This window comes from Gekko japonicus, unplaced genomic scaffold (genome assembly GCF_001447785.1).
Source record: "Gekko japonicus isolate JY-2015 unplaced genomic scaffold, Gekko_japonicus_V1.1 scaffold2229, whole genome shotgun sequence".
NCBI classification, from domain to species: Eukaryota; Metazoa; Chordata; class Lepidosauria; order Squamata; family Gekkonidae; genus Gekko; species Gekko japonicus.
The window spans coordinates 162,453-175,616 of record NW_015165884.1 but is presented as its reverse complement, the minus strand read 5'-3'; the positions used below and the strand labels follow the sequence as shown (position 1 = coordinate 175,616).

Here is a 13,164-nt window from a genome sequence, read left to right as displayed (position 1 = left end):
CTTCATATGCTTATCTAATTCCCTTTTGAAGCCATCCATACTTGTAGCCGCTACCACTTCCTGTGGCAGTGAATTCCAAGTGTTAATCACTCTTTGGGTGAGGAATTCCCAAAGCTTACTATTATTATCTAATTATTTCCTTTATTTATTTATTTATTTCCATCCTTCCTTCCTTCCTTTATTTATTTATTTATAACCTGCCTTTCTCCCCAATGGGAACCCAAAGTGCCTTACACAATATCCTTCTCCTCTCCTCCCTTTTATCCTCGCAAAGCAACACTCCTGTGAGGTAGGCTAGGCCGAGAATCTGCCACTGGGCCCAGGTCACCCAGGAACCTTCCATGGCAGCAGCAATGGGCATTTGAACCTGAGTCTCCCAGCTCCTCGCCCGACATTTTAACCACTGCTCCACACTGGCACTTTTATAGCTTGTCTGGCTATAGCTAGATGAACGCAAAGAGACTTGCATTTAACAAACCCTTTACTTCACCGAACATAATAACCGAAGTCTGCCACAGATTTTGACATGCACTCTGCAGGACTTCACGTTTGCCAGCTCTGGCTTGAGAAATTCATGGCTGTGGAGGGCAGAATTTGGGGGAGGGAGGGAGTTCGGCTGACAGCAGGTTGTTATACAGTTAGGCAGGGGTCATTTCCTGCGGGAGCGCACAGGAGCAGAGCTCCGGCAGTAAGGAGCCCACGGGGCGGGCACATGCAACAAGCCCCGCCCCCTGCTCCCAGCAGCCCTCAGTTGGGCCACGAGGAGCAAGAAGCAGCCAGGTAAGTTGTAGAGCACCCCCCCTTCCGGCCAGCCTTCAGGAACAAGCTCTCCCTCCTCTGTGAGGGCAGATCTGCGCGTCCCCCCCCCACAATAGCTAGCAATCCAAAACAGTCCAGTGGAGCCTGAGCAGTGGGTGTTGCCTTCTAACACACTTCCGGTGATGTCAGGGGGTGTGGCATATGCAAATGAGTTATGCTAATAAGTTATGCTAATGAACTCCTGCACCTCTTTTTCTACGAAATGACCCCTGCAGTTAGGGTTACCAGATGTCTCTTCTTAGAGGACGTGTCCTCTTTTTTTGGTGTCCGTCCTCTTTGGGGCTCTTAAAAAAACACATGGAAATGTCCTCTTTTTGGGTTGGATGGTTAGGAATATTCCTAGTTAGTAGCTGTTATCGCAGCTATTAAATAGGAGGGGTATTTAAAAGGAGATTTGTCATCATGAGCAGTAGTTTGAAGTCATCAGTCGGGAAATACGTCCTCTTCTTTTGCTTTTCAAAATATGGTAACAGATTTACCAAGAGATTAAACCAGGAAGTTTCTGCATTGTGAGTGGATGGCTGCCTGTGTCTTCGCTCAAAGAAGAAGTAGTTGAATCGGTGAAATAAGATTGCCACAGGCTTGGAGGAAAGAAATGCCCTGTCCCTTTAACGGAGACTTGCTGGAGGCTAGATTCGAGTCCAGTCGAGCAACCGAGAGACCAACAAGGTCTTCGGAGTCTGAGCTTTCAAGAGTGTCAAAGGTCCCTTCGGCAGGGCTCGGAGCCTTGAAAGCTGGTCCCACAAAAATCTCGTTCTCTAAGGTGCTCTACTGGACTCGAATCTAGGTCTCCTACTGCGGAGTGACGCAGCTACCCTTGGAAGCGACCTTCATGGGTGCAGTTTACCTCCTGATGTTATTCACCACCACGCCATGGAAATCTTCAGCTGGCCATTTCCACATAGTAAGCCTCTATTAAAGGGGTAGGACATTTTTCTCCAGCCCCATTGGCAACCCATTGAAATCCCAAGGGGGGGGGTGAGATTGCGCTTGAAAGGGGATTCCCCCTCCCCCACTGCCATTGTATGTGGGGGGAGGTGGGGGACTGCTGGGTGCACATCTCCAACCACTGGAACGTTAACTTTAGGTGCGTTCAGGCGGTGTGGCAGAGCAGTTTAAACTGCTCTGGTTCCAACTGGACTAATTTGATCCGGGGACAAGCGCGGTCACACGTACCTGTCTCACCTCACAGCACATCGCTCCTAGGTGTCCACACTGTCCACAAACTTCAGGCACGCAGCGGTGGGGTTTTTTTAAAAAAAATAACTGAGATCCTCGCGCATGCGCAGAACACCATATCCCAAAAAGCATGCCCTGAAGTGAAGACTTCCCTTTAAACTTGAACACCGAAACTGGCCTCCGTGAGGTCCTGGACTCCTCTAAAGCCTTAAACTAGGCACTGCCCCCCCCGTTTTATTAATGTCGGGGCGAAGCTTCGCCAAAGTGCATATCGCCAAGGCTAAAAATAAAATGGAGGACGAAAAGCGGAAGCCTCAGGCTTCCAGCAGAAGTGGCTCTACACCGGCAGAGGTGCGATCACACGGCAGGAAATTGTGGCTACAACCGGAGCATCAGGAAAACACCACTTGGGGACCTGGTAGCAGATTACTCCAGTTTAAAGAGGATTTGCAGTGGTTGGCAACAGCTAGGGACGGGAAGCAGATGTTGTGCGTGTGATTGCACGTAAGTAGTCCGTTTCTAACCAGCATGTATACCAGCTCAAATGGCCCATCTGAACGCACCCATTCACTTCTTTCGCTGTGTCATATCTTTTCGCTGAGCTCATGACCACGATACCTTGCTCCTCTGGCTTTGCTGGGAATATGAGCCCGTTAGTTTAGGCGTGCTGCGCATCACCCTCTGATTGGCCCGAGTCCATCAGGGGTCCCCACTTTGAATCCTGTATATCTTCCCCTTTCCCACCTGCAGAGTTGGATCTAACGCTGAACATATAGACTGATGACCTGCCTTTACTGCACTCAATAAACTTGATCCTTCTGAAGGAACGTTGTTCAGACTGATTGCTGTGGGACTCTGACAGTCCCCCCCCCTTTGAACCATAGAAAACAACAACCCCGACGATATATTCCGGAAGAGGAACAGTTCCCAAACGGTTTCTGGTCTGTCATTTCAGACAAAACCATTTTAGAACCTGTTCCCTACCGGAATATATTTGTAACTTCAGACACAAATGCTTCTGTCCCATTTAGGAAATGGGGCTGAAGCGTTTTACCTGTCAACCACTTCCAAGTAGTTTCCAGTTTCCTCTCCTGGTTCCGATATGCTTTTTCCCACCGTTTTTCGCCCGTGCGGGCAATCTCCAGCTTATTTTGGGAACGTTTGCTTTATAGCGTTATAACGCTATAGCACTAACGCTATAATGGAAAAGCATCATATCAACCCCTATGGAATGCCTGGAGTGTTTTGTTATAGTGCTATAGCGCTATAGCACTGTAAATTGAATGTTCAAAAAAAAGAAAAGCCGGAGATCACCCGCATGGGCGAAAATTGGCGGGGGGAAAGTGGTGCAGTCTGAAATGGCTGCAGCTCTTTGCCGGAAGGGGAAAGCCATGTGTGAAATGGCAGCCCTATACCAGTTCATGATGGATCAAAAAAGGCTTCAAAACGGGTTAAAAAGGGTAATGTGAAATTCCTCATTCTGTCACAGGGTACCATACAGCTATGGATTCTTCTAAGTGTTTCTCTAAGACATCAAAGTACCGTTCGAGATCTTACCTAACACAAAGTGATCCCACAATCTAGAGCATCACATTTGCATGGTAGGTACCTGTCTCTAGTTCCAGCTCCTGCCAACCTAGCAGTTCGAAAGCAAGAAATTGCAAGTAGATAAATAGGTACCACTTCGGTGGGAAGGTAACAGCGTTCCGTGCACCTTGGTGTTTAGTCATGCCGGCCACATGACCACGGAAAAGTCTTCGGACAGCGCTGGCTCTTTGGCTTTGAAACGGAGATGAGCACCGCAACCCTAGAGTCGGATTCAACTGGCTTTCGAGCAAGGGAACCTTTACCTTTACCTTACCTTTTTTTTAAAAAAAAAAGGCATTCCAGGTATCTGCTATCAATATCCTTGCCACTGCTGGTAGAATAGAAATCAGTGTGTTTTTTTGCCTTTGAACAGGACATGTCGACGCAACTATTCAAGAGGAACAGGACATGTCGACAAGAGCTATTCAAGGAATGCTGTAATCCTTTGCATTCCCTCTATTATTGATATTCCCAGTCTCCTCCCAGTTTAGGGTTGCCAACCTCCTGGTGGTCTCTGGAGATCACTCGGGATTACAACTGGTACCCAGGCAACAGAGATAAGTTCACCTGGAGAAAACGGACATTTCGCAAGGTGGGCTCTATGGCATTATACCCCAGTGGAGTCCCTCCCCTCCCCTTCCCGAGCCCCGCCCCCCAGGCTCCACCCCCAAAATCTCCAGGTATTTCCCAAGCTGGGGTTGGCAACCCTATCCCAGATCCTGAGCCCCCCCCCCATCGCATTTATCCCCTCTTGCTCTTTACCTTATCCGTGAGATGGACAGATTATACAGCTGAATGTGCTGAATGATCTCATCCAGCAATCGGTCGGTCATGGTATCAAAGTCGGCAAAAGTGTCCGTCTGTTAAAGAGAGGGTGGAATCAGTTGGTTGGTCTCAGTTTTCAGTATCGTTGTGGACAAAAAAAGAGAATCACATTGAGGCAATAATGACAGAGCCTGGTTGTAATAGGACTGGGGCCCCACAATATATATTTTTGGATCTTTTTAAAGACTGAAGAGGAAGGCATCATAAATGTTACTTCTCTTTCAGATCAACGTTAATGACGCTGGTCTATAGTTTTGGTGGTTTTTTGCCCTCAAGTAGAAGCTGACTTATGATGACCCCCGTGGGGCAGAGGTCATTTCGGAAGGGAACGTGGGGGGATCACAGTTCCCCCGGGTGAAGTGCAGGGGGGTGGGGCCCACGACGAAGCCCCACCCCTTCTTCCGGCCGCCCCCTTCTTCCAGCCTCATTCTGTTGCAGAAGGAGGAAGAAGCAGGAGGGTAAGTTGGTGTCCTCCCTCTCTGCCTGGCTGAGGCCACTCCACGTGGCCTCCGCAAGGACTCCTAGCCCCATCCAGGAGCTTCCCCAAGGTAGCTGTGTTAGTCTGTTGCTGCAAAACAGTCCAAGAGTTCAAATAGCACCTTTAAGACTAACAAATAGCACCTTTAAGACTAACCTTTAAGACTAAGACTGAGTGATGGGTGTGGCCTTATGACACACTTCCGGTGATGTCAGGGGGTGTGGCCTTATGACACACTTCTGGTGATGTCAGGGGGTGTGGCATATGCTAATGAGTTATGCTAATGAGTTCCCCTAGCTCTTTTTCTACGAAACGACCCCTGCCGTGGGGGTATTCGAGGCAAGAGACATTCAGAAGTAGTTTGCCATTGCCTGCCTCTGTGTAGCTACCCTGGACTTCCTTGGTGGTCTCCCATCCCACTACTAACCAGAGCTGACCCTGCTTAGCTTCTGAGGTCTGATGAGATCAGGCTCTCCAAGTCAGGGCATCGTTTGGAAGAAGAAGAAGAGGAGGAGGAGGAGGAGGAGAAGGAGGAGGAAGATAATCTTATAATCTTATAAACCTCAATCATGTCACCCCTCAGTCGTCGTTTCTCCAAGCTAAAGAGCCCCAAGCGCTTTAACCTTTCCTCATAGGGAAAGTGTTCCAACCCTTTTATCATTCGAGTTGCCCTTTTCTGCACTTTTCCCAAAGCTATGATATCCTTTTAAGGTGCATAGTTCTGTCGGAGCTGTTCTCTCAAGGACAGCTCTGGAAAGAGCTCTCTCAGCCCCACCTACCTCACTGGGTGTCTGTTGTGGGGAGGGAAAAGAGTTTGTAAGCCACTCTGGGACTCCGAGTGAAGGGCGGGGTATAAATCCAATCTCCTCCTCCTCCTTCCCTCCTGGATCTCATGTGAAGGTCTTTCATATCACCTCTAACCTGATTCTTTTAGCTGGAAATGGCCGGGGTTGAACCTGTCACCTTCTGCACTGAAAAACAGAGGCTCTTTCACTGAGCTACAGGCACTTGCTTCACATTTTGCTGAACAGTCTGGTAGGATGCACACCACTCTGATAGTCTCCTTCTGAGCCTATATGCCCATATAGCATCTGCCTTATCTCTGAAAGCTACGAGAAGAAGCTATAATATCCTTTTTAAGGTGTGGTGAAACACGCAGTAGCCAAACCTGTCCATTTCATGAACTCTGATCTGCACTCTCAAAGTCTGGAATTTACAAGACCAGTTGCCGGACCAGAAGTTTAGGAGCCAGAGTTCTGTTTTGTTGTATTTTTTTTAGCAAATCCGTGCCATCCATTTCCATGTATTGGACAGCTGCAATTAGGATACATTACTGTTGAATGCTGACCATAATAAAGCTACCACAAAATTGCATCATTACAACGAAATTCCATATTGCATTGGACCTCTAATTACTACTTAACGAGGGCCAGCCAGCAATGCACTTGCACAACTCATTAGCTTGGCATGAATTTGCCATTTGGGATAAACGGAAAGGACAGGAGGAAAGAAACAAATTTAGAGGAACCCGGGAGCCAAATGCCTCCCATTTGGAACTCTGCTTTCTTTTTCTTTTTCTTTTTCTGGTAATCAAATAGACTGTGAATCAAATTGAAAGCGAATGAGATGCCAGGGAAATAATCATCAAATGCGGGGAAAGAAATTTGAGGAAAACATATCTAGTAATTAATGGGAGTTTTTTGTGACAAAATCCATCTTGTTAATTGCAGCTCTTTCAAAAGGAAAACACTAAGCAAATCGAATTTGAAATACTGTGTTCCACTAAACTCGCTCGTAAACTAAATATAGGCTTCTGTCTGTTTGTTTTGTCGGCACAGATAATTAATGAGTTCCTCCAAAGCTCCCTATCTTAAATCTCGCATGTTATTTAGCCATGAAAAATTCCATTTAATCAAAAAGTACGTCGTTGAGCCCTGTTTTTGTAAATGTTGGATTAATTATATTTTTTATCCTGCTTTCCAGGTTGAGTTGACTCTCAAAATGGCTCACTGCGAACAGAATAGTAAAACGGAAGCAGAGCAGAGAGGTGGTTGGAGTTGTGACTGGGCCCGGGGAAGCCAAGATTTAGGACTGCCAACTCTTGCATAGAAAATTCCTGGAGATATGGAGGCAGTCATAAGAACATAAGAGATGCCAATGTTGGATCAGGCCAAAGGCCCATCCAGTCCAACACTCTGTCACACAGTGGCCAAAAATACCAGATTCTATGATTCTATGCATAAGACTAAAATACCTGGTTCCGTTCGGACATCAGGAAGTCCAGCTTTCCACCAGGAAGACCCAATTCGATGAATGTTTTGACCAGCCGGAGATCTGCACTGTTACCTTTGAAAATAACACATCACTGTCTCACTGATTCCATGAGGAAGCTTGTCATCCATCCACCTGTCCATCTCTGGGTACTTGCCATACCTGCTTCTTTTACTGAGGACACTATTTGTGTTATTTTTGTAAGACCATGTCATGGTATTTCCAATTCCCCATTCCCCCTTCTGACATTTGGGCACCAAATCTCCCAGAAAATATATTTATCCACTTCTCCTTCACAAACTACACATGCACATTATAGACCATTTACTCCTCGGGGACAGTAGGGTTGCAACTCCGGGGAGCAAAATCCCTGGATATTTGGGGTATAGCCTAGGAGAGTGGTGTCTTCAGAGCGGATGGGCCTCAGCAGAGTATAGTGCCATAGAGTCCACCTATCAGAGTCCCAAGTCAATCAAGCTCAACAACGTTCCTTGATAAAGGTGCAGTTTATTGAGAAAGGCACTCAGGTCATCATGCAACACATTTTGTGTCAGGAATGGGGGGTTAGGCGGGAATACAGACTATAGGGTTGCCAAGTCGTTCTGACTCACCGGCGGGGGAGCGTTGCTTCGGTCCTGGAGCTGCCAAGGGACGTGCGTGCGCGAAGCACGCGAGCGCCGTCAGAGCGTCACAGGAAGAGACGCACGACGTAGAGCACGTTGGGGGCGTGTCCCCAATCGTTGGAGGGAAAACCATAGAGTTTTCCCTCCAACGATTGGGGCCACGCCCCCAACGTGCTCTACGTGGTTGCATCACTTCCTGTGACGCACCCACGCTGCACTTCAGGGGACGGGGTTCCCCCCGGGGCCTGATTCCGTGGCGACGGAAATCGGGCCTCCAAAGCGGGGGTTTCCCCCCCCACACACTTGGCCGCACAGGAACGGAGTTCCAGCTGGCTCCCGAGTTGGCCACGCCCAGCAGGAACTCATTAGCATAATAGGCCACACCCAACAGCGGAAACTCATTAGGATTGGCTACGTTAGGGGTGCGTGGTGTAACATGCAAAGGGTTCCTACTACAAAAAAAGGCCCTGGGTTTTGACCACAAACAAGGTAAACAGAATAAGAAGCAAAAGGTGAGTGTGGCTGGATGACCACACCTCTGGTAACATGGGGGTGTGGCCTAATATGCTAATGTGCTGTGCTGTCAGGGTGTGGCCTACTATGCTAAGTAGTTTCTGCTGCTGGGTGTGGCCTGTTATGCTAATGAGTTCCTGCTGGGCTTTTTCTACAAAAAAAGCCCTGATTATACCCAGTTCAGACAGGTCCCCCTGATGGACGCAGACCCATAAGCAGGACCAAGCAAGCACGCTCAAAAGAAAACGGCCCTGGGCTCTCGGTGGGGGAAAGCGTCACGGCCGAGCAGAGCTTCAAGGCCTCAGGAGAGATAGCAGGAAGAAACCTGGAGAGCGTTCCAGGAGGAGGGAGGGCAGTTGAGGGAGAAGGCAGGGGAGCGGGGAGAACACAGCCCAACCCATGAGGGCATCGGCCGACACCACCCTTCAAAGCAGCTCCTTTCTCCAGTGGAACTGATCTCTTTGGACTGGAGATTAGTTGGAAGTCTGGGAGATCTCCAGGCCCCACGTGGAGGTTAGAAACCGTACTTATCAACTTAGAATCATAGAATGCTGTCGTTGGAAGGGACCTTGCAGGTCATCTAGTCCAACCCCCTGCACTCTGCAGGTGCATAGCTTGAAAGAGAGCCCTACAACATACCCGAAAGATGGTTGTTGAGCCTCCGCTTGAAAACATCCAGCGAAGGAGCGTCCACCACCTCCCGAGGCAGTCTGTTCCACTGCTCAACCACTCTTACAGTTAGGAAGTTTCTCCTGATATTTAGCCGGCATCGCCTCCCTTGTAATTTATACCCATGAGATCTAGTCTTGCAATCCAGAGCAAGGGAGAATAGATCTGTTCCATCTTCTACATAACAGCCCTTCAGATATTTGAAGACTGCAATCATGCCCCCTCTAAGCCTTCTCTTTCCCAGGCGAAACAGACCCAACTCTTTCAGCCTTTCCTCATAAGACTTAGATTCCAACCCTCTCACCATCCTGGTTGCCCTCTTCTGGACACGCTCTGAGGAATATGCAACATTTACTATGTGAGGAAACCATCCTGAGTATTCACAGCCTCCTTACTAATATCTCAGGGCACTGAAGTCCACATATCTTATCCAACTGGACACCTTTCTGCAAGTGCATAACTCCTGGCTACCATTTGCAAACATTCCAAATTCAGAAAGCCCAATCAGCTCATGCCTTACCATCCAGCCCATGGACACAGATAACTAGGTGAATCCCTTCTTCCAAATTCTCTTCCTCTTCCTCTGGTGGAAAATATGGGACGTCAGAAGCTAGGGCAGGTAAATCACTGTACAGAAACCCTCCAATCTTCATTTCTTTTTTAAATTCTTCTTTGGCCTGATAAAAACTGGAGAATACACGAGTTAAGAGTTGAACTGGAAACTGAACAGCAAACTTCACCATTTATATGAATATGAGGGTGGGAGGATTCTGGTAACTATAACGAATACACACATCCACATTCGTATTTTCAAATCCTAAACACCAAATGAATTTGAATTGTCTAACAAAAACGCAGCATCTTCCCAATGCTACTACTCTCTGTGAAGCCTATCACAAGACAGTTTAACATAAGAACATAAGAGAATCCAATGTTGGATCAGGCCAATGGCCCATCCATTCCAATACTCTGTCACACAGTGGCCTGAAATACCAGGTGCCCTCAGGAGGTCCACCAGTGGAGCCAGGACACTAGAAGCCCTCCCCCCTCCCAAGCACCAAGAACACAGAGCATCACTGGCCCCAGCCTGAGAGTTCCTATCTATACCTTGTGGCTAAAATCCACTGATGGACTTCTGCTCCATATGCTTATCCAGGGCTATTTTTGGGCAGGAGCGCACAGGAACGGAGTTCCCGCGGGCGTCAGAGTTGGCCACCCCCACTACAGTCAAAACCTCTGTGCGTGGGTGGCTACAGAGGGAAGGCCTGGAGAGCGACCCCCCCCCGACTCCAAGGTGGGCAGGCCGGGGGTGGGGCTGGAAGGATCGGCGAGGCATTTAAATGCCTCCCCGTCCCTTCCCTGGCCAGTCCAAGGGCCAGCTTGCCCAGGCTCCCCGCAGCTGTTGGGTGTGGCCTAATATGCTAATGAGTGTCTGCTGTTGGGTGTGGCCTATTATGCTAATGAGTTCCTGCTGGGCTTTTTCTACCAAAAAAGCCCTGTGCTTATCTAATTTACAGTCTGCTCTCTTAGGAAAAGTGCAATGAACAATCTTCTTAGGAGTTTATTGTCTAGGAAGGCCAATGGGGAGGGAGGGACATGTTTGACTATCCTCTCTCCAGCTATTTGCCCTATTGGGGGTAACTATTGGTTAATATTATGCAGGGGCGCCAGGCACCCAGCCACTGATCATACTCCCACTCAGCTGACCACTAAGGGAACTTATTGACAGTGGGGGGGACAGATGCGTAGGCCAGTGTTGCTGCAACATCACCAGTGGTGTAACTTCTAGCACACCCCAGAAGTGGTGTCATCACACCTCCAGCAATGCCGACGCTCTGGTATTTGAGCAAAATCTCTTTGTTATAAAGGTGTCTACCGCACAGATTTTGCACAAATACCAGACCCTCCCACTTCTCCAGCTGTCCAATGAGATCACTTCCAGCGCATTCCGGAAATGACGTCATCACATTGCCGGCAACCCAGCTGCAATACTCGCCTCGGCCTCCCCCGCTGCCAGGAAGTCCTCGCATCCCCACCAGTCACCGGGAGGGAACTGGCAACCCTAGATGTGTGCCCACGAGTTTAATCCGAAAGGGAAATAGAAGTACCCCAAAGGTCGGGACAATGGCACGCAGGAGAAGACTTACAACCTCTCTCCACATGTACCATGGTCCCTATCTGAGTTTCAAAAAAATCTGGACACACACGACTAAAACAGATAAACAAATATAAAGCCAACAGTCTGACTCACAATCAACAGATAAAATTATTATGGTGCAGATGCTTAAGACTTGTTGTCTAACTTTTATGAAAATGAGAGCTTTGGCACCTCTATGTAAGTAAGCAATAAGATTATTGTATTGTCTCTTGTTTCTTGTGATTGGTGTAATACATATTCTAAAAATTGCATTTTTGTGTACTACAGAATATCTCCTGAAGAAGATTCATTTTTGAAACATTGGTAAATAATCCGGAGACGACGTTGTACCTTGGTTTATAAATTCTATTATGTTGTATATCATATTGTAATGCTTCAGAGCACAATACATGTACAGCAATTCTTATAAGTCCTATGACTGTTGATTGTGGGTCAGACTATCACGACAATTGGCTTTATATTTGTTTGTCCTATCTGAGTTTGCCACCTCCTGCGGCCTCGCAGAGGTTGAGAGAGGCCTGGCCCACTTACGTTTTTTGAGGCCTTGGTGGAGGTAGTTGGGGGGAGCTTCACGGGACCCATCGTGGTTCCTGCTGCCACAAGAACACTGCATGGCTCCCAGCCTCAACAACAGAGGAGGATATTGATTCGTAGTGTCCAATACAGGTGATGTGGCCCAGTAATGGGACGCAAGTTTAAACTTATATGATGAACACGGTCTTCCTTCAATCCTGTCAGTGTATCTCTGCAACTGCACATACAGCCTCATTTGGCAAGAACATGGAAAGGATAAATTTCAGGCCCTCTGTGAATGTGGGGACCAGGCCAAATGGCTCTCCCCCCCCCCAATCCCACCCTGTGATAGACCCTGTGGCCCCTGCTTTCCTAAACATTCATTTTTTTAAAATATACTGGCAGCTCCAACATGTAACTTTCACTATTCATTTGCTTTGTCTCTTGGACAAAGAGTGATTAACACACAGAACTCACTGCCACAGGAGGTGGTGGCAGCTACAAGCATGGATGGCTTCAAGAGGGAATTGGATAAACATATGGAGCAGGGGTCCATCAGTGGCTATTAGCCACAAGGTATAGAGAGGAACTCTCAGTATGGGGCAAGGGATGCTCTGTATTCTTGGTGTTTGGGGGGGGGCAACAGTGGGAGGGCTCCTAGTGTCCTGGCCCCACCGGTGGACTTCCTGATGGCACCTGTTGTTTTTGGCCACTGTGCGACAGAGTGTTGGACTGGATGGGCCATTGGCCTGATCCAACATTGGCTTCTCTTATGGATTCTCTAACTAACTTTAAGGTGGGGGGGGGACCCTTAAACATTTTAAGCATCTTTTCCTAAATTTGAGCCCAGTGCAATGCTCCCTCTAAGCTGTGGAGTCTTGTGAGCAAAAAATCTACTTTGTGAGCTACTGGCATTAAAGTTGGGAGTGAGCTATTTGGCTGCTGCATAAATCAGTTTGCTCTGGAGCCATCCTTCCTGAGCGAAGACAAAAATGTGTGAGCCGGAGGCTAAAATACTGAGCCAGCTCACACTAACTCAGTTTAGAAAGAACCCTGGTCCAGTGGCACTTTTAAGACCAACAAATTTTTATTCAAGGTATGACATTTTGTGTGCATGCATAGGTACTTCTTTTGGATACAATGAAATAGAAATTGTATCTGAAGAAATGTGCAGGCATACAAAAGCTTATGCCCAGAATAAAACGGTGTTGGTCTTAAAAGTGCCACTGGATTCAAACTTTGTTCTCCGACTTCAGACCGATATGGCCACCCCGCCCAAATCATTCTTACCTAAGCATTCTTTCATTGGTTTCTTCATCTGTTCCTCTGGACTCACAGGAGATGACTCCAAAGGAGCCCACTGGTTGGTGGGTGATGGGAGACGTGGCCGGCTTGGAGGAAAAGCCAGTCGTGGGTGGAGAATCTTTAAGGACAGAAGAAAAGGGAAGACACGTTGCCGTGCAAGACAAATTGACCACCTCGACGGCCTTTTTGCTCTCAAGAACCAACGCCTCTGGCACCACAGAGTG

General features: G+C 47.9%; 1 protein-coding gene across 1 annotated transcript in view; it reads right to left on the bottom strand.

Moving 5' to 3' along the window:
- Window positions 1-13,164, bottom strand: part of FAM135B (family with sequence similarity 135 member B) — a 145,126-nt gene that overhangs the window by 1,968 nt on the left and 129,994 nt on the right. Inside the window, exons 13-16 of the mRNA XM_015411299.1 lie at window positions 12,926-13,160; window positions 9,485-9,651; window positions 7,143-7,234; window positions 4,348-4,445 (exon numbers count right to left, since the gene is read on the bottom strand). Of these exons, the coding sequence (XP_015266785.1) occupies window positions 4,348-4,445; window positions 7,143-7,234; window positions 9,485-9,651; window positions 12,926-13,160 (592 nt within the window). The remainder of the gene's footprint in view (window positions 1-4,347; window positions 4,446-7,142; window positions 7,235-9,484; window positions 9,652-12,925; window positions 13,161-13,164) is intronic.